Raw genomic sequence first — 22,063 nt, 5'->3', positions numbered from 1 at the left:
GTGAGACTTGGAAGTTAAAATTCTACTGTAACAAAAAGTGTTCTCTTTTATCAATTAATCTACCAAGCATCCATTCATCCATCTATCCATCCATTCATTTATATTAGTATGGACTCATGGGTTACTTATATACTCTATGGGTTATTCATTACTCTATTTATTTTGACACTTCAAATTTTCCCACATCTGGTTAGTAGAGCCACCCTTCAAGCTGGCTCTTCAGGCCTTCTGACATGGGTCCAACATTCTTTAATCTTTATCAACAGTCTTACTTTCTGGCATAGCAGAATGTTCCAAGCTTATCTTTATACTTTCCTAGCCCTAGACCTGGAAACACCATTTTACTAAGAAGCCCTGGTTCCTTTTAATGGAAAATGGTATTTAAAAATCAGGATCTACATGCTAGGCATGCTCACTGCTACTGAGCATCATTGCTTCTAGACCTTCTCAGCAAACAGAAGAAATACACCTGTAATATATGTATATACATATACATGCATAGATCTATATCCATTTCTGACTCTCTCTCTATAAAAACAGTGAGTTCATACTGAAACTTTTTCCATGCTTTTAAGATGGCCCTATCCCTGTTTTCAAATCCACTCACTTCCTTCCTCACAACGGTCTCTGCTCTGGACCAACTCTTTTCTTATTCCCAGTTACATATTATAGTTCTGACCTACTGCCAAATCTCTAGGAAGTGGTTCTCAAACTGCTGCACTTTATTTTTTTTTATTTTTTACTTTTTCAAATTGCTGCACTTTAGAATTAACTATAGATTTTTTTTTAACGAAGGATAATTCACAGGAGATTGTTTTCTGGAGCCAGACTGAGAACAACTACTCTCAGTTTCCTCTCCTGTCTGTCTCGTTTATTCTGGGCCACACAGAGGGAGGGGAGAAAGCATAGATGTCAACAATTGTATCTATGGGGTTAAACATATTAAACACACATGCTGATTCAAGACTTCCCAATCAGTGCTTTCAGACATGCTGGTGCCTTAAGACGGTCTCATTTAAGAATGTCCTTAAGTACTTAACCACTTGCAAATTAAATATTAGTGAATTAAAATTAAATTCTAGACTGCCAAGCAAATATTTCAGAAGTCCTTTATTTTAGCACCTTTGTATCTAGCTATACACGTGTTTTCAATTTTGTGGAAACAGAAAAGGCAGTAGAGAACCTTTGTTAGCTGTATTCATTTTTGTATATCCCAATGCTTGCCCACCTCTGGAATACCTAGGGGTATTTACTGTTGACTGCTTTCCCAACTTCCTCATTTTGAAACAAACATTTCTAAGCAGTATTAGTGTGCATGAAGGGATCTTTGGTCCCACAACTGAAAACAGAGAGGAATAAAAGACTACTAGAAAAGAAAATGTACCACTCTGCAGAGGAAGGTGAAAGTAACAGATAAGAGAAAGGGTAGAAATCGGTGTGTCAGGAAAAAGTGGTACTAGTTATTGCACAATGGTGAATCACGTAAACATAGGAATCCATTCTAGTAATTCTCAATATACAACTGGGTAGAAAACAGTGATTTAACCTATTTAAGAATTAAACCAATTTAAATATTTAGAATATTCTTTTACATGTCAATAAATACTGCTAATTTTAAGTACTTCTTACCCTCTCACTAAAAGAAGTCCAATGGTATTCTTCCTTCAAAAGACATTGCTAAAAGTCTACGTTGTGCAATATATCTGAATCAATAGCCTATATTTATAAACTTACCTCATTTTAGTCTTTTCTAAGCAAGACGTTAAATCTTCATAAAGTATCTTAGATTTCCTTAGCCAAATTGAAAACTTAGCCTGGGTTAGGGAATGTCATCTACACTTGGGAAATCCAAGAAAGACTTACAGAAAATGGTTGTTAACCAGCAGGAGAATTTCTCCTAAAATATACCACTCCTGGCAGCTGTTATGCGTCACAGCTGTTATACTAACAACTGACAAGAACAAGCTTTTATGTTAGGAGAAACAGGAATCCACAGAAAATGCTTTGCCTCCAAATCATAATTCCTCATGGCTTTTACATTTATATGTTCTAATTTTTTACATGTTAGAGAATGTGTTACTATGTATGGTGTTTACTGTTAAATATGAGAAATGGAAGACAGTGAATACCCCCTCCGAAGTAATACCTTCCCCTATACCATATCATTCCACATGAGACCCTTTTTCTCTTAACTTAAAATTCCAGCTCACACTGCTTCAGAAAGGCAGATGGGGATAAGTTCATCAATTTGAAATTTGACACAATGGACAACTCAGAAAAGAAGAAAAACATTCCACTGTTACTTTTGACTATTGGCAGAACAGGCTTGAAAATGAACTTTTCCCTACTTCCCATGACCCCATAGTAGCTAGAGGCAGTAAAGTCCATTTTTATTTGCAAGAATTATGTGGTTTCAAAGGAGCTATAAGCTCTTAAGCTTCCTAAACAAGAGGATATGTATAGAATGTATATATAATTTACTGAAGAACTCAAATTTCTGAGATACATAAAGATACATAATTCCTTTTACTACTTCAATTGCAAGTCTGAAACAGTATAAGCAGTAGACTTATAAAGGGCATGGGTATTAGATATTATACCAATAGAAGCTGACCGATGGAAGCTACTAAAGAGCAGGATTTCTAACATTAGGTTTAACAATGTTATTAGCTCCCCTGTATGTTCAAGGTATTCAAAATTACTGAACTTATTAGCAGAAAAAAAAAATCGGTCTTAAGTATTATTAAGGAACACTCAATTAAATCTAATTTGCACATTACCTTTCGAGTTTGCATTTTCTCTGTTCTCCTCCGAAAGGCAACATAAGGGTCATTGTTGGTAGAGCCGTCTCTTTTCTCTTGTTTTATCTGAGGAATGAGGGACGGCCCCCTGCAGTTTTTACGTTTTCTTACCCAGTAGTCATACACAGCTTTAATAAGGTAATCATCTTCGTTTAGCAGCAGTTTTGCTTCCTGAAGTGTTACAAGCTAAATGAAAAATACAAATTGTCATCAACTATAAGGTTTGAAAAAGAGAAATCAAAGTTAAGCTGTATATACCTATAGAAAAAATGTCTAAATTAGTCTAACAATTATGATCAGACATCATGATGGCAGAAAACGCAATTCAATTTTGAAATTTTACAAAGAATTTACTGATAAGGAGATTTATCTAAAAATTTATATTTTGCTCTGAGAGGTCGAGTAAGTACCACAATTTAAAATATTTAAGAAGCCTAAATGAACAACAGTTGGAAAGACTGCAACAGATTTATGCCTCAGTTAAGTCTTGGACTAGAAGATATCTAGGGTCCATCAAAATTCTGACATTCTGTGATTCTACACATTTGAAGATCTAGTAGTTTTCAACAGTCTAATAGATTCTGTGCTTTTGTTTTTCAACAAAAACTAGAAGATACAGAGGTTTTTTTTCTATAGCCCTGTAAAATGAAAGATGAATATTCTCTGCTATATTGCAAATAATATAACAAGTTTCTTTTAAGATTGTAAAAGAACAAACTTAGCATGTTTCCCGAAGTTTCAACACTATGCAATTTTGAATTTCTTGTACTAATTACATATGAAGGCAATTCCTCTGTCCAAACTGGTTAAGTACTAGAGAATCCTTGTTCTCAACACTCATTTTGCTAATGACATAGTTATGTCTGGAACAGTGATCCTAGGATGGTTCCTCTAGGAACTCTCACACTGATATTTCAGGGATCTACTTCTCCTTTATCAATGCAGTCAATATAATGTTGACATATCTCAAACTAAGGTTTGTAAAAATTTGTTTGGTCACATCTGTTTCCTTACTGCTTGTGAAGATCAAATAGACTGATCAGCTTTAGCAGGATGGATTATGGGTTAACCATATCCATTTTCAGTGACCTCTAGAAAAAGATAATGGGAGTTTTAAGGCTGGAAAACCTCAATGAAGTGCATCTCAATCTTTTTACTTTTATCATTTTGGAGATGAAGATTCAGTTTCAAAACAAGTTGAGATACCTCCTAAGAAATGTTTTCCTAAAACCTGGAAATGGGGAAAATTTTCTCTCTGAAATTGCAAGATCAATATAGGAATTGATCTGAGGGTTGTATGAAGTCAACTGAAGATAGCATGACTAACCAAATAAATTTCTGAGATCTGATTTTTCATACTGGTATAACTTCACGGAATAAATGCAATGATCATTGGACTTTCAGTTCTATGATGGTGATTACCAGGGCTAATTAGTTGGTTTCTTGTATTATCTGGCTGCCAAGACTGGCTGCAGGAAGAGAATACACTGACAATGACAACTCAAGTATTCTAGTCCATGTAATGATTACATTTAATGCAATAAAATTGTATGTGACCATAGTTTGGCTTATTCAATGTCTCAGTGAAGTCATCTTAAATGCATCTGAAAGGCTGAGTAACTTGGTCTCTAAAGTGGAGAGCCAGAGCCTGGAACAAGAGACCTAACCAAAAGAACCAGTATTTCCAAACATCAACTTTAGATGGGCATCTTTGTTAGCTGAAGGTCTCTGGAATAGTCCAGAGTCTACAATGCCAGTGGCAGAATAAGAACCAAGCTTTCTGGATCTAATAAAATTCGACCTCATGCTTACAGCATCATAACATCACTGGCAGCTTTCATGTGCTCCGGGGACCAAGGGAAACAATGCTGTGATATGCTACACATCTTCAGCTCTTTGGTCATTCTGCTTCTGATAAAATTTTGGAACCTTCACTAATTATATCAAGAACATATTCTAACTTTAGAGTGGGGAGGAGGATAGGTTTCTTCCTATGAAGGCACAGAGCAGTAGTGAGCTTCTTATGTAATACTATCAGGATAACACCGCTTCCTATCCTCCTGCAGGAGATGTAAGGGGATTAACACAGCCTCAGATTTCCTTCTCTGGCACTTCTTGCTCCTTTTACAAAGGTCCTTCTGCCTGGTTGATAAGTACCCTCTTTATATGTCAGGTAGTAAGAATTCAATACACTGTTTATAATTAAACATCCTGACATTTCTTTCCAATGTTAACTATATTTCTCAGTTGACTGATGTTTTTATGTTGCTATAAATTTTTATTTTATTGGGTAATCTGAGTTTTAATCATTCTGTTAAAATTATCCTTAGCAGTATCACCTGCATCATTATCACAATGACAGCATCTATTTGAGTGGGCAAGAACTATTTACAGATAAAGTAGTCCCAAATTATTAGGACACAGGATTAAAATTCCACAAAATCAGAATCCTACTACTTTTCTACCGTAAGAAAAAAGTTCTGCCATTTAGCACTTTCTCTACTAGAAAGCAGTGGAAGCCAGTATTTACTTGACAAAAAGGTCAGTGATAAAATTTATTATTTCTAGGATACCTCTGAGTTGTTTGATTTACTTACTTTGGGGGCTTGGAGATGAGATAAAAATGACTCCACTAGCTGGGCTTTTCTTCTAGATTGCCACTAGTTTCACGAGGACAAGGATCACTTAGTTTGTTTACATACAGATTCATGGGTCAGCAATTTCAAGAAATACATTTATAATACACAAATGAATAAATTATATATAAAAAGTAACGTTTTAAAAATATAGTCAGTTAAGCAATAAATAGTTAATAACTACTATCAGCCTATCACTGTGTTGTATAGGTTGTGGGTAAATTGGGAAAAAAAATTTCAAGATAAAACTACTACCAACAGAAACTTAAAATATGGCAATCAAGGCATGACAAATACAACTTAAACAATAAGACAACAATATCAGAACTTTAGAACTCAGTATTAGTGCATTAAGATATAGGACAGAACCACAAAATACTCCATCTGGGAGTGCTTGTGTTGGTAGCTTAAGATACAAGTATAAATTCTGAGGACAGATACTGAAGGAAATAGCAACATGATGTAGAGGAAGAGGAAATGAATTAAGAAGAAAAGATTTGAGAAACGTGGAGGTCAACAGCATCCAATACCATGGAGATATTTAGTAGGATACAGGCTGAAATGGATGGATGACCATGAGAAGGCCATTGGTGACGTGGGTGCAATCAGTATGCCGAAATGCATTGGAGTAGGAGTAAAAGTTAAAAAATATGTCTAATCTTTTTAAAATGTGACTGACCAAAAAAAAAAAAGAGAGAGAAACAAAGGGTGGCAATTTATAGAGAAAGATGGGGTGAAATGAAAGGGTTCTCTTGGAAATAGGGACCCTTGGCACATTTTTGGGCAAAAAGAGAGAGACTGAAGAAATGAGAGATAATTAAAGATGAAACATGCAAGGAATATACAGGTGCATTGAGGAAGAAATCAGAAATTTAGGGACTGATGGAAAAGGGATAAAAAACACATCATTTTGGGAGTCACTGGAGAGATAAGGAATATGATAAAGGATCATGTGTAGTTAAGAGAGTATGTCAGAAAAGTTACACTTGAGAGGTCTGTGGACCATCTAGGTGGAGATGCCAACAGGTAGCACGAAAAGAGAAAAAAAGAGTCCTGGAGCTTGAGAAGGAGGTCAAGGGTAAGGATATATGTATTATTATGCTCACAAAAGTCCTTGCTAAGGTGATATTAACCCCAAACATATAGGATAAGAATACCAAGGACAGAATTTCAAGAAACTCTGATGTTTGTAGATATTAATGAAAAGGACTCAGTAAAAGACAATTAGAAGGAATGATCACAGAAAATAACTTAAAAAATCAGAAAAGAATAAAGTATATTCCAAAGACCAAAGGTGATGAGTTTGAAGAAATAAGGAGAGCTCAATTAAAATAAATGAATGGGGACTGAAAATTATCACAGTATTTGGCAACAGGAATTTTCAATAATGACTTCATTGCAGAATGACGGGGGAAGAAGCTTTGTCTCAGTCTATCTTTTATGTCTTCTCTACCAACCTAATATTGCTTTAAAAAAATTTTTTTTTAAATATTGCTTTAACCACAAACTTGATTCCTTGCTTTGAGATCTGCTACTATGTCAGCTGCCAAAAAGGAAAAATAAAGAAATCCATGAATCCACAATTCAGGCACCTGGAATGAGAATAGCCTTTGGTATCTTTAATCCTTAGTCCTAATAACAGGACCATTATATCTTTCCCTAAGATGAACCTCCACCTTTGTCTACAACACTGCTGAAAGCACGTACTATCATGCTCTGAGCTTACTCAGTTTTAGGGTTTAAAAGCTTGTCACTGAGCAAAGAGAAGTAAAATAAGATATTTTACTGATTGTACATGGATCGTTAAATATATTGTTCACATATGCTTTTTGCTTATCCTGTCTCCACTTAGATAATAAGCTCCCCAAGGGCAGAACTTGCTCACCTAAGTACTAAATAACTATTACTGACAGAAATGAAATAAAGCAAATTACATAACAGAGAGCTGAAGACTTCACCACCAGTAATTTCTGAGCAATCATGGAAAATAGTAGAAATACCAAATAAAGACTAAACTTAGGATTACTAGAAAAGTCTGCATATTAAGAAGAAAAATGAAATCACACCTAATGCCAGTGATCAAAATCTTAGGAAAACTGTGGGCGCTAATAAAAATATTTTTGATATTCAACCTGATAATTAAAACAAATTTCCAATAAAAAAAGTCAAGCTCTCAAAAAACCAACTAAGCTGAAATTTACAAAATTCAGTTTTCAACGTACTTCTTTTGATTGCACATCAAATATTACTTTCCATCCAAATGGGGGGGGAAAGACTGGCAGAAAGGCTAAACATGCAGCAAAGTCCTTTCACAAAATGGAGAAGTTTTTAAAATGTTCTGAAGAGCTGGTAATGCTTCAAGGACTTATGTTGGGAGGTAAAGGAAAATAATGAATTTGTAATGGGTAAACTAGTGAAAAGTGTTTACAGTCTACTGTAAAACATTTATTTCTGTAACTTCTTACATTAATAACAATTAATATATTAATACACACACAGGTACACCAAGAAATTATTTTTAAAAATAGTTTATTTTTTAAATCCAATTACAATATCTATACATGTTCATAACAGTAAATTTGGAAAACAGAAAAACAATAAAGAACATAAAAATCACCACCTAAATAGAACCATTACTGGTATTTTGTGGGGCTTTCATCTTTCATTAAATGCACACATATAAATGTAAATGCTTTAAATGAATCTCAGAGTTTTGTACTTAAACAAATCTGTATCCATTTTTTTGAACTCTAACATTATATAACGAGCAATTTCCATTGATATTCAAAATAGTTTTTAATGGCTGTGTGATATTCCACCCTACAGACAACTTATAAGTTATTCTGAACATCCTTGTTCAAAAATCTTTGACATTTTCACTAATTATCTTTTTTTTTGAGAATGATTCCTAGATGCAGGATTACTAAACCAAAAGCAAAAACATTTTAAGGTTCCTGACATATGCTGCCTAACTGCTTTCCAAAAAGACCATACCACTTTCAGTTCTCTATACCATATTTAGAATGACCCACTAAAGAAAATTATTTCCTTGTGAATAATTTTTTCTTCACTTAAAATTTTAAATATATAAGTAAAACTAAAATACATCTAAAATGATAATGGGTACCTTAATAAATTTGAGCAACTAAGAAGAATATGGTATGAGATATCTGCCTTAAAGACACAACCAAGCAAATTCAGCCTACGAAAAGGATCAAGAATATGTTATATAGCATTGCAGCTAGTATTATTTTTATATACAAACAAGAAGAAAGGTCAGAATAGTACTCTATATACTTCTATTCAAAGAAATTATGCTTAAGTGGTCAGTTCAAGGAATACTGTAAACAGAAATTCTAGGATGTCAGGAAAATTCAAAAGGCAGTATAATACAATATACTCAGATCTAAAGAAAATGCAAAATAAAGTTGCTAACTGGATTAATTGTAAGACAGGAGACATTTTTACAAGGTACAGTACCTGATTAGAACTGGCTTTTTCAAGTCTGTCAATCATAATTTCAAATTGCAAAGGCTTAATTTCCATCTTTCTGTTAAGTCTATTTAATAAGGTTTCATCTTCTGAATCCATATCATAATCTGGTTGTTCGTTGTCTAGATTAAAGGCTAGAAAAGAAAAGAAAAATTCTTCAAACTGAGGAGAAATTATGGAGTTATATAGTGTTTATATCTGACCACAGAATACTTCTGAATCACAATGCATTGACCAGGGAGGAACTCATGAACTGACATCTAAAAACTGGTTCCAGAGTACACCTGAAACTAATGTAACATACACTTTGTGGCAACTATTGTAAAAAACAACAACAAAAAATAAAAAACAAATTAAATTGGTTTCAGAGACTAAAAACACAGTGGAAGAAAAAATAAAATCTTAATTCATATATGACTTAAAGTATGACAGAACAAGAAAAACAATAACTAAGATTAATTTATTTTAAAAATAAAGGATCACAACAACTACTAAACAGGAAAAAATATTTGCAAATGACATATTTGATAAAGAGTTAGTATCCAAAAATATATGAAGAACTTAGCCAACTCAACACTAAAAAACCAAATAATCCAACTAAAAAACAGGCAGAAGACACGAACAGATATTTCTCGAAAGGCATACAGACAGCGAACAGACACATGAAAAGATGCTCAACATCACTCATCACCAGGCAAATGCAAATCAAAACTACAAAGATATCACTTTACACTTGTCAGAATAGCTAAAATAAAAAACTCAAGAAACAATAAGTGTTGGCGAGGATGTGGGAAAAAAGGAACCATCTTGCACTGTTGGTGGGAATGCAAACTGGTGCAGCCACTGTGGAAAACAGTATGTAGGGGAGGAGGAGCAAGATGGCAGAGGAGTAGGAGACCTAAATTTTGTCTGGTCCCAGGAATTCAGCTAGGTAGCTATCAAACCATTCTGAACACCTACAATATCAACAGGAGATCGAAGAAAAGAATAGCAGCAATTCCCTGAACAGAAAAGTGACTACTTTCTGGAAGTTAGGACATGGTCAGAAGTGAATCCAAGGCAATATTCGGGAAGACAGACCGCAGGGGGAGGGAGCCTCTGTCAGACGGCTACCGGCAAGTGATAGAGCAGCGGGGCACAAAATCAGAACTTTCAGAACTCTGCTCCACTGAGGGACGTCACTCCAGTGGCTAAGCAGGGGGTGGAACACTCACTGGGACAGTGTGGTCTCAGGACCGTCAGGGTCACAGAAAGACTGGGGGTGCCTGAGTGCGGCAGAGATCCCAGGTATCGGAGCAGGGAAGCCAGCTGGAGACACAGAGCCAAAGAGTGGGCTCTCAGCTTGGGGTTGCCATAAACCGTGATCTGTGGCACAGTCGGGCCACTGCTCCTCCAGCAGGGACCCAACAAGCGGCAGATCCGGGGAGACTCCCCTTCCTCCCCTGGGAGGAGTGGCACGGGAGCGTACCGCAGGCATCTGCTGGGTTTGGAGACTCCACACGGGGTCGTGTGCCAGAGATAGAAAGGTCACAGGCCGGGTGAGCAAGGACTGCAGCCAGAGACCGGGGAGACGGGACTGAATGACTGCTTTTCTCTGGGGGCTCATTGAGGAGTGGGGCCCCGGGTTCTCAGCTCCTCTGGGGCAGAGACTGGGAGGCCGCCATTTTAAATCTCATCCTCCAAAGCTGGACGGAGAGCTTGCAGGGAACAAAAGCGCCGAAAAGCAAACCCCAGCAGATTACCTAGCCCAGCCCCTGGCAGGGGAGGGGCAATTCTGCCTTGGGCAAAGACATTTGAGAATCACTGCGACAGGCCCTGCCCCCAGAAGATCAGCAAGAACAGCCAGCCAAGACCAAGTTTACCGATCAATGAGAATGGCAGAACTCCAGCACTAGGGGAATACAGCACATAGAATTCATGGCTTTTTTCCCCATGATTCTTTAGTCTTTAAAAGTTAATTTTTTAATTTTATTTTCCTCTTTTTTTTTTTTACTTTTTCTTTTTCACTTTTTCAACCAACATCTTATCAGTCCCTTTTTTAAAAATCTTTTTTCTTTTCCATTTTTAGAGTCATATTCTATCCATTCATTGTAGTTAACCTTATTTTTGGTGTATATATACATTAAGTTGTTTTCTCTTTAAAATTTTGGGATGCAGTTTCTTCTAACAGACCAAAATATACCCTAAATCTCTAGTGTATGGCTTTGTTCTAGTCTCCTGCCTGATCACATTCTCCCCCCCTTTTTTTAAATTTCTCTTTTTTTCAACCAACTTATCAATTCATTTTATGAAATCTTTTATAATTTTCATTTTTACAGTCATATTCCATCCCTTCATTGTATTTACCCTATTTTTGTATATGTTTCTCCTTTCTTTAAAATTTTAGGAGGCAGTTTCTTCGAACAGACCAAAATACACCCAAAATCTAGTGTGTGGCACTGATCTGTTCACCAGCCTGATCATATCCTTTTTTTCTTTTCTCTTTCTTTCCCTTGTTTTCGGGTCTCTTCTGATTTGTTTAGTATTTTTCTGGGCTTGTTATCCTGTTAGCATTTTGTTCTCTCATTCATCTATTCTCCTCTGGACAAAATGACAAGATGGAAAATATCACCTCAACAAAAAGAACAAGAGACAGTACTGACTGCCAGGGACCTAATCAATATGGACATTAGTAAGATGTCAGAACTAGAGTTCAGAATGACGATTATAAAGATACTAGCTGGGCTTGAAAAAAGCATGGAAGATACTAGAGAAACCCTTTCTGGAGAAAAAAAAGAACTAAAATCTAACCAAGTCAAAATCAAAAAGGCTATTAATGAGGTGCAATCAAAACTGGAGGCTCTAACTGCTAGGATAAATGAGGCAGAAGAAAGAATTAGTGACAGAGAAGATCAAATGATGGAGAATAAAGAAACTGAGAAAAAGAGAGATAAACAACTACTGGGCCACGAGGGCAGAATTCGAGAGGTAAGTGATACCATAAGACGAAACAGTATTAGAATAATTGGGATCCCAGAAGAAGAAGAAAGAGAGAGGGGACAGAAGGTATACTGGAGCAAATTACAGCAGAGAACTTCCCTAATTCGGGGAAGGAAACAGGCATCAAAATCCAGGAGGCACACAGAACCCCCCTCAAAATCAATAAAAATAGGTCAACACCGTAATAGTAAAACTCCCAAGTCTCAGAGACAAAGGGAAAATCCTGAAAGCAGCTTGGGACAAGAGGTCTGTAACCTACAATGGTAGAAACATTAGATTGGTAACAGACATATCCACAGAGACCTGGCAGGCCAGAAAGGACTGGCAGGATATATTCAGAGCACTAAATGAGAAAAATATGCAGCCAAGAATACTATATCCAGCTAGGCTATCACTGAAAATAGGAGAGATAAAAAGCTTCCAGGACAAACAAAAACTAAAAGAATTTGCAAACACAAAACCAGCCCTAAAGAAATATTGAAAGGGGTCCTCTAATCAAAGAGAGAGCCTAAATGTAACATAGACCAGAAAGGAACAGAGACAATATACAGTAACAGTCACCTTACAGGCAATACAATTGCACTAAATTCATATGTTTCAATAGTTACCCGAATGTAAATGGGCTAAATGTCCAATAGAAAGACAGAGGGTATCAGATTGGATAAAAAAACAAGACCATCGATATGCTGTCTGCAAGAGACTCATTTTAGACCCAAAGACACCTCCAGATTGAAAGTGAAGGGTTGGAAAACCATTTACCATGCTAAGGGACACCAAAAGAAAGCTGGGGTGGCAATCCTCATATCAGACAAATTAGATTTTAAACCAAAGACTGTAATAAGAGATGAGGAAGGACACTATATCCTACTTAAAGGGTCTATCCAACAAGAAGATCTAACAATTGTAAATATCTATGCCCCTAACATGGGAGCAGCCAATTATAAGCCAATTAATAACAAAATCAAAGAAACACATCGACAACAATACAGTAATAGTAGGGGACTTTAACACCCCCCTCACTGAAATGGACAGATCATCTAAGCAAAAGATCAACAAGGAAATAAAGACTTTAAATGACACACTGGACCAAATGGACTTCACAGATATATTCAGAACATTCCATCCCAAAGCAACAGAATACACATTCTTCTCTAGTGCCCATGGAACATTCTCCAGAATAAATCACATCCTAGGTCACAAATCAGGTCTCAACTGGTACCAAAAGACTGAGATCATTCCCTGCATATTTTCGGACCATAATGCTTTGAAACTAGAACTCAATCACAAGAGGAAAGTCAGAAAGAACTCAAATAGATGGAGGCCAAAGAGCATCCTACTAAAGAATGAATGCGTCAACCAGGAAATTAAAGAAAAATTTAAAAAATTCATGGAAACAAATGAAAATGAAAACGCAACTGTTCAAAATCTTTGGGATGCAGCAAAGGCAGTCCTAAGAGGAATATATAGCAATACAAGCCTTTCTCAAAAAATAAGGTCTCAAATACACAACCTAACCCTACACCTAAAGGAGCTGGAGAAAGAACAGCAAATAAAGCCTAAACCCAGCAGGAGAAGAGAAATAATAAAGATCAGAGCAGAAATGAATGAAATAGAAACCAAAAGAACAGCAGAACAGATCAACGAAACTAGGAGCTGGTTCTTTGAAAGAATTAATAAGATTGATAAACCCCTGGCCAGACTTATCAAAAAGAAAAGAGAAATGACCCAAATCAATAAAATCATGAATGAAAGAGGAGAGATCACAACCAACACCAAAGAAATATAAACAACTGTAAGAACATATATGAGCAACTATACGCCTGCAAATTAGATAATCTGGAAGAAATGGATGCATTCCCAGAGACATATAAACTACCAAAACTGAACCAGGAAGAATTAGAAAATCTGAACAGACCCATAACCACTAAGGAAATTGAAGGAGTAATCAAAAATCTCCCAATAAACAAGAGCCCAGGGCCAGACGGCTTCCCAGGGGAATTCTAACCAAACATTTAAAGAAGAATTAATACCTACTCTTCTGAAGCTGTTTCAAAGAATAGAAATGGAAGGAAAACTTCCAAACTCATTTTACAAAGCCAGCATTACCTTGATCCCAAAACCAGGCAAAGACTCCATCAAAAAGGAGAACTACAGACAGGGGCGCCTGGGTGGCTCAGTCATTAAGCGTCTGCCTTCGGCTCAGGTCATGATCCCAGGGTCCTGGGATCGAGTCCCACATCGGGCTCTCTGCTCCTTGGGAGCCTGCTTCTCCCTCTGCCTCTGTCTCTCATGAATAAATAAATAAAAATCTTTAAAAAAAAAACTATCTAAAAAAAAAAAAAAAAGGAGAACTACAGACAAATATCCCTGATGAACATGGATGCATGTTCAACATGCAAAAATTCTCACCAAAATCCTAGCCAACAGGATCCAACAGTACATTAAAAGGATTATTCACCACGACCAAGGGGATTTATTCCTGGGCTGCAAGGTTGGTTCAACATCCACAAATCAATCAACGTGATACATTAATAAAAGAACAAAACAAAACAAAACAAAACAAAAACAAAAAAAAACCCCAAAAAACAAAAAGAAAGAACAAGAACCATATGACCCTCTCAATTGATGCAGAAAAAGCATTTGACAAAGTACAGCATTCTTTCTTGATCAAAACTCTTCAGAGTGTAGGGATAGAGGGTACATACCTCAATATCATAAAAGCCATCTATGAAAAACCCACAGCGAATATCATTCTCAATGGGGAAAAACTGAGAGCTTTCCCCCTAAGGTCAGGAACACGGCGAGGATGTCCAGTATCACCACTGCTCTTCAACATAGTACTAGAAGTCCTAGCCACAGCAATCAGACAACAAAAAGAAAGAAAAGGCATCCGAATTGGCAAAGAAGAAGTCAAACTCTCACTCTTTGCAAATGGTATGATCTTTACGTGGAAAACCCAAAAGACTCTACCCCAAAACTGCTAGAACTCATACAGGAATTCAGTCAAGTGGCAGGATATAAAATCAATGCACAGAAGTCAGTGGCATTCCTATACACCAACAACAAGACAGAAGGAAGAGAAATTAAGGAGTCGATCCCATTTACAACTGTACCCAAAACCATAAGATACCTAGGAATAAATCTAACCAAAGAGGCAAAGAATCTGTACTCAGAAAACTATAAAATACTCATGAAAGAAACTGAGGAAGACACAAAGAAATGGAAAAACGTTCCATGCTCACGTATTGGAAGAATAAATATTGTGAAGATGTCAATGCTACCTAGAGCAATCTACACATTTAATGCAATCCCTATCAAAATACCATCCACTTTTTTCAAAGAAATGGAACAAATAATCCTAAAATTTGTATGGAACCAGAAAAGACCCCCAATAGCCAGAGGAATGTTGAAAAAGAAAAGCAAAGCTGGTGGCATCACAGTTCCAGACTGCAAGCTCTATTACAAAGCTGTCATCATCAAGACAGTATGGTACTGACACAAAAACAGACACATAGATCAATGGAACAGAATGAAAACCCAGAAATGGACCCTCAACTCTATGGTCAACTAATCTTTGACAAAGCAGGAAAGAATGTCCAATGGAAAAAAGACAGTCTGTTCAACAAATGGTGTTGGGAAAATTGGATAGCCACAGGCAGAAGAATGAAACTGGACCATTTCCTTACACCACACACAAAAATAGACTCAAAATGGATGAAAGACCTAAATGTAAGAAGGAGTCCATCAAAATCCTAAAGGAGAACACAGGCAGCAACCTCTTCGACCTCAGCCGCAGCAACTTCTTCCTAGAAGCATCACCAAAGGCAAGGGAAGCAAGGGCAAGAATGAACTACTGGGACTGCATCAAGATAAAAAGCTTTTGCACGGCAAAGGAAACAGTCAACAAAACCAAAAGACAACCGACAGAATGGGAGAAGATATTTGCAAATGACATATCAGATAAAGGGCTAGTATCCAAAATCTATAAAGAACTTATCAAACTCAACACCCAAAGAATAAATAATCCAATCAAGAAATGGGCAGAAGACATGAATGACATTTTTCCGAAGAAGACAGCCAAATGGCCAACAGACACATGAAACAGTGCTCAACATCGCTCGGCATCAGGGAAATCCAAATCAAAACCTCAATGAGATACCACCTCACACCAGTCAGAATGGCTAAAATTAACAAGTCAAGAAACAAGAGATGTTGGCGAGGATGTGGAGAAAGGGGGACCCTCCTACACTGTTGGTAGGAATGCAAGCTGGTGCAGCCACTCTGGAAAACAGTGTGGAGGTTCCTCAAAAAATTGAAAATAGAGCTACTGTATGACCCAGCAAACGCACTACTGGGTATTTACCCCAAAGATACAAATGTAGTGATCCAAAGGGGTATGTGCACCCCAATATTTATAGCAGCAATGTCCACAACAACCAAACTATGGAAAGAGCGAAGATGTCCATCGATTGATGAATGGATAAAGGTGTGTATATATATATATATATATATATATACACACAGACACACACACACAAACACACACACACACACACAATGGAATATTATGCAGCCATCAAATAAAACCACACCGAAATCTTGCCATTTGCAATGACGTGGATGGAACTAGAGGGTATTATGCTAAGCGAAATAAATAAATCAGAGAAAGACATGTATCATATGATCACTGATATGAGGAATTCTTAATCTCAGGAAACAAACTGAGGGTTGCTGGAGTGGTGGGAGGTGGGAGGGATGGGGTGGCTGGGTGATGGACACTGGGGAGGGTATGTGCTCTGGTAAGCGCTGTGAATTGTGTAAGACTGTTGAATCACAGACCTGTACCTCTGAAACAAATAATACATTATATGTTAAAAAAAAAAAAAGAAGAAGAAGATAGTAGGAAGGGAAAAATGAAAGGGGGGAAATTGGAGGGGGAGACGAACCATGAGAGACTATGGACGCTGAGAAACAAACTGAGGGTTCTGGGGGGGGTGGGGGATAGGTTAGCCTGGTGATGGGTATTAAAGAGGGCACATACTGAATGGAGCACTGGGTGTTATACGCAAACAATGAATCATGGAACACTACATCAAATAAATAAATAAATAGAAAAACAAACAACCAAACAAAAGGTCAAAAACAAACAAGATGTCAATTAAAGACATCTTTGTACTTCAAGAATGACCATTTTTCTTTGTGAATTTAGCTTTTCAGTACTCTAGTCTCATATCTCTACGAACGATTTGTGAAAATAAAAAACTGCCCCTCATCATAAAAAAAAAAACAAAAACACAAAACAGTATGGCGGTTTCTTAAAAAGTTAAAAATAGAACTACCCTATGATACTACCCACTACTGGGTATCTATCCAAAAAATACAAAAGCACTAATTCAACGTGATATATGCGTCCCTATGTTTACTGCAGCATTATTTACAAAAGCCAAACTATGGAAGCAACCCAAGTGTCCATCAAGAGATGAACGGATAAAGAAAATATGGTACACATACAATGGAATATTATTCAGCCATAAAAAGAACTGAAATCTTGTCATTTGTAATGACATAGATGGAGCTAGAGAGTATAATGCTAAGTGCAATAAGCCAGTCAGAGAAAGAGGAATATCATGATTTCACTCATATGTAGAATTTAAGAAACAAAACAAAAAAAGGAGAAAAGAAAAGAGAAAGAGAAACCAGAAAACAGACTCTTAACTATAGAGAACAAGGAGATGGTTACCAGAGGGGCAGTGGGGGGAGGAAGAGGAGAGTTGTAATAGGTGAAGGGGATTAATAGTACACTTATTCTGATGAGCATTGAGGAATATACCGAATTGCTGAATCACTATAATGTGCACCTGAATGCCTTATATTAACTACACTGGAATTAAAACAAAAAAATTAAAAATAAATAAATACTTTTCACTAATGGAAAAAAAAAATAAAGCATCACAAAATATATGCCCAAACAGTAGCAATTATTTATTAAAAAAAAAAAAAAAAATGGTATGTATTTATAAAAATGGTAGTTTGGTAATATAATGAGAAACTACAGAAGAAAATTAAGAATCTAGAAATAAGGGGCACCTGGCTGGTTCAGTCAGAAGAGCATGCGACTCTTGATCTTGGGGTCATGAGTTCTAGCTCCACGCAGGTGTAGAGATTACTTAAATCAAAACTTTAAAAAAAAAAAAAAAAAGAGTCTAGAAATAAACTCAAGTACAAAGATAAGAATGGCATTTCAAAACATTGAGGATAAAGCAGATTATTAATAAAAAAGGGTCATAGTAGTTACCTTTAAAAAACTTAAGTTGGAACTCTACCTTATTCCTAATACCAATAAATGATATATTTAACAAAATTTTATAGTAAAAAATAAAACAAAAAATGCTAGAAGAAAATGCAAAGGGAAAATGTATGGGTAGGTACAAGCTCAGAAGCCATAAAACTGATTAAATACATGCAAACACAAAAACAAGATACGTTTCACTTATCAAATAGACTAAAATCTAAAACTTGATGATACACTATTTTGGAATGAATGGGAGAAGGAAGCCTCAAACACTGTGAGGAGGAAATTAAAGGTGGTATTTAGTTCAATTAAAAAAACAACACATACTCTTTGACTTGGCAATTCTATTTCTAGGAATTTATCCTATACACACACACATAGAGAAAAAGATAAATATACAAGAGTATTAGATGTGACACTGTAAGAAGTAAAAAATATAAAACAAGCAATGTAGGTGGGAATAGAGAAACAAATGGTTTGTACATACATGCAATAGATGGAAGCCCTAAAAATGGATGACAATGATGTATGTATACTAATATGGAAAGAAACCAATCTTAACAAACAGGCGAGAAAAGCTAAGATACAGAATAGTGTACATGTGCATTTACACGTATTTTTAAAATATAAATAGAATATATATGTATACATTCTCTTACAAATGCACAGAATGTTTTTAGTATTTATTTATTTATTTGAGAGAGACAGCGAGCACGAGTGACAGACGCAGAGGGAGAGGGAGAGAAAATCTCAAGCAGACTCCATGCTGAGCGCAGAGCTTGATGCAGGGCTTGATCTCACAACCCTGAGATCACAACCCCAGCAGAAACCAAGAGTCTGATGCTCAACCAACTGCACCACCCAGGTGCTCCCAGAATATTTCTTTTAAAAGATTTTATTTATTTTTTTGACAGAGAGAGAGAGAAAGCACAAACAGGTTACAGCTTAGAGAATTTACAGAACACAGGTGGTCTAAAATTAGCTGATAAAGCACATATTACTTCTAGTTAAAAGTACCTTTCAGTGTTGAGTTTGAGAAGTTCTTTATAGATCTTGGATACCAGCCCTTAAGTTAAAAAATGGGGAGAAGACACGAACAGACACTTCTCCAAAGAAGACATACAAATGGCTAACAGACACATGAAAAAATGTTCATCATTATTAGCCATCAGGGAAATTCAAATCAAAACCACAGTGAGATACTACCTTACACCAGTTAGAATGGCAAAAATGGACAAGGCAAGAAACAACAAATGTTGGAGAGGTTGTGGAGAAAGGGGAACCCTCTTACACTGTTGGTGGGAATGCAAGTTGGTACAGCCACTTTGAAAACAGTGTGGAGATTCCTCAAAAAATTAAAAATAGAGCTACCCTATGACCCAGCAATTGCACTACTGGGTATTTACCCCAAAGACACAGATGTAGTGAAAAGAAGGGCCATATGCACCACAATGTTCATAGCAGCAATGTCGACAATAGCCAAACTGTGGAAAGGGCTGAGATGCCCTTCAAGAGATGAATGGATAAAGATGTATATACAATGGGATATTATTCAGCCATCAGAAGGGATGAATACCCAACTTCTACATCAACATGGATGGGACTAGAGAAATAAGTCAAGCAGAGAAAGTGAGTTATCATATGATTTCACTTATTTGTGGAACATAAGGAATAGCATGGAGAACATTAGGTGAAGTAGGGGAAAAATGAAGGGGGGGATATCGGAAGGAGAGATGAACCATGAGAGATTATGGACTCTGAGAAACAAACTGAGGGTTTTAGAGGGGAGGGGGATGGGGGTATGGGTTAGCCCAGTGATGGGTAATTAAGGGGGCCATGTACTGCATGGAGCACTGGGGGTTGTATGAAAACAAGGAATCGTGGATCACTGCATCAAAAACTGGTGATGTATTGTATGGTGACTAACATAACATAATAAAATAAAATTTAAAAAAATAAGTAAAGGTACCTTTCAAAGTCCCTTAGATTACCTTTTACTTGGATATATTCATATGCAAGTATCCAACAGGCATAGCTATGTAGTGGAATGCAAATACAAAGAACCCAGGAGAAGAAATAATACAAGAAAATTTCCCAGTGCCAAAAAATGATGAGAAGTTTTCAGATTAAAAGGGTTTACTGCTTATGGCAGCATTATAAACAATAGCCAAACTATGGAAAGAGCCCAAATGCCCCCATTAACTGATGAACGGATAAAGATATATACATAACACATGTATGTGTATATATACACACACACATATATATGCATAATGAAATACTACTCAGCCATCAAAAAGAACGATATCTTGCCATTTGCGATGACATGGATGGAGCTAGAGTGTATTATGCCAAGCAAAATAAGTCAATCAGAAAAAGAAAAATACCATATGATTTCACTCATATGTGGAATTAAAAAACAAAACTGATGAACAGAGTGAAAAAAAGAGAGAGAGAGGGAAACATCATGAGAGACTCTTAACTATAAAGAACAAACTGAGGGCTGATGGAGGAAGGTGAGTAGGGGATGGGATAGATGGGTGATGGGTATTAAGGAGGGCACTTGTTATGATGAGCACTAGGTATTATATGTAAATGATGACCTGAATTCTACTCCTGAAACCAATACTGTAGGTCAACTAACTAGAATTTAAATTAAAAAAAAAAAAAGAGTTTACCGATCATGGTACAAAATGAGTGGTATGCAATTAAGTGTGGCACAATGATGGGCTAGTTACTGCCCATTACTTATTATTATGAATATGAATATTATTACTACATAATATTATGCCTATTATATGCTGCGTGTTAAGGGGAAATATGTGATCCCCACATTTCCACTCAAATCTCCAGGAAGGAAAAGTAGAGGAAGAATACTTACTTTCAGCTTCTCTCCAATCCCTTCACTCTCTCCTCAGCCAAGGAAGGAGTGACTTAAACTGAATGGTGAACTTGGGAGGAGGACCTAATTAGTTCAATACCTTTGGATGGAAAGTATAAGGCTCCATACCAAAGGAAAAAGATTAAGCAAAAGTCTACATGTTGAATAGTGAATTCTCCTAGCATTCGCATCTCACCCTGCCATTCCTACCCTGCAACTCAGCTATAAAAACAAAAACAGTGTCAGCCACCCAAGAAAAAGCCTGAAGAATTCTTTCCTGGAAAAACTGATTAATCCCCTATAAAACACCATCAGATAAATGATCTCACTCAAATATAAATGGACAGTCAAGTAATGCAGATATTTGAGCAGAAAATATAATGAAAAAAAGGAACTTATGAAATGTATTAAGTACTTGTTTCAGCTGTTAATATTTGCAGAATAATACTGTATACCCTGAATACTGATTTAACAATCTTAACTACAGCCAAAAAATGGGACAGGGAAAGTGTGATGAGTAGAGAAGAGAAGTGAGAGAAGAAAATGTTAAACAGAAGACAGAATGAATTAAAAAAACTTTTTAAAAGAAAGTTACATAAGCCCACTATTTAGAAATATAAAGGTAAATACCAAAAGAAACAAGTAAAGGATTTGAACGTAGCTATCTCTCAGAATGGGGAAAAGACTGCCCTTATCCTTATAAGGAAAAAAATTTCAAGCCTAATGATATGCGTATTAATCTGACAAAAATATGTGATTTAGAAAACTTAAACACCCAAGCCCCCCAAAACCACACAGACACAATAAGAGTGTTAATGATGGGAGCAAAGAGGTAAAAAGGTACCATTTACAATATGGGCCGTGGAAGACCAAAGCTGTGAGGTAACAGGAATGAGAAAGAAACAAGTAAAAGAATTCCAGTTCTAGTTTACAAGCATTAAGAATCCTTACCCTCATTCCCCCTTTTTCATACTTCAGCTGT

At 36.4% G+C, this 22,063-nt stretch overlaps 1 protein-coding gene across 3 annotated transcripts in view; it reads right to left on the bottom strand.

Moving 5' to 3' along the window:
• Positions 1-22,063, bottom strand: part of EPC2 (enhancer of polycomb homolog 2) — a 123,745-nt gene that overhangs the window by 27,686 nt on the left and 73,996 nt on the right. For all 3 annotated transcript variants that reach the window (XM_021702801.1, XM_044913641.1, XM_021702802.1), the window contains 2 exons: positions 8,918-9,063; positions 2,781-2,987 (listed from right to left, as the gene is read on the bottom strand). In XM_021702801.1, coding sequence (XP_021558476.1) covers positions 2,781-2,987; positions 8,918-9,063 — 353 coding nt within the window. The remainder of the gene's footprint in view (positions 1-2,780; positions 2,988-8,917; positions 9,064-22,063) is intronic.

The sequence above is a fragment of the Neomonachus schauinslandi genome, chromosome 3 (genome assembly GCF_002201575.2).
Source record: "Neomonachus schauinslandi chromosome 3, ASM220157v2, whole genome shotgun sequence".
Lineage (NCBI taxonomy): Eukaryota > Metazoa > Chordata > Mammalia > Carnivora > Phocidae > Neomonachus > Neomonachus schauinslandi.
This window is presented reverse-complemented; position numbering and strand designations above follow the sequence as displayed.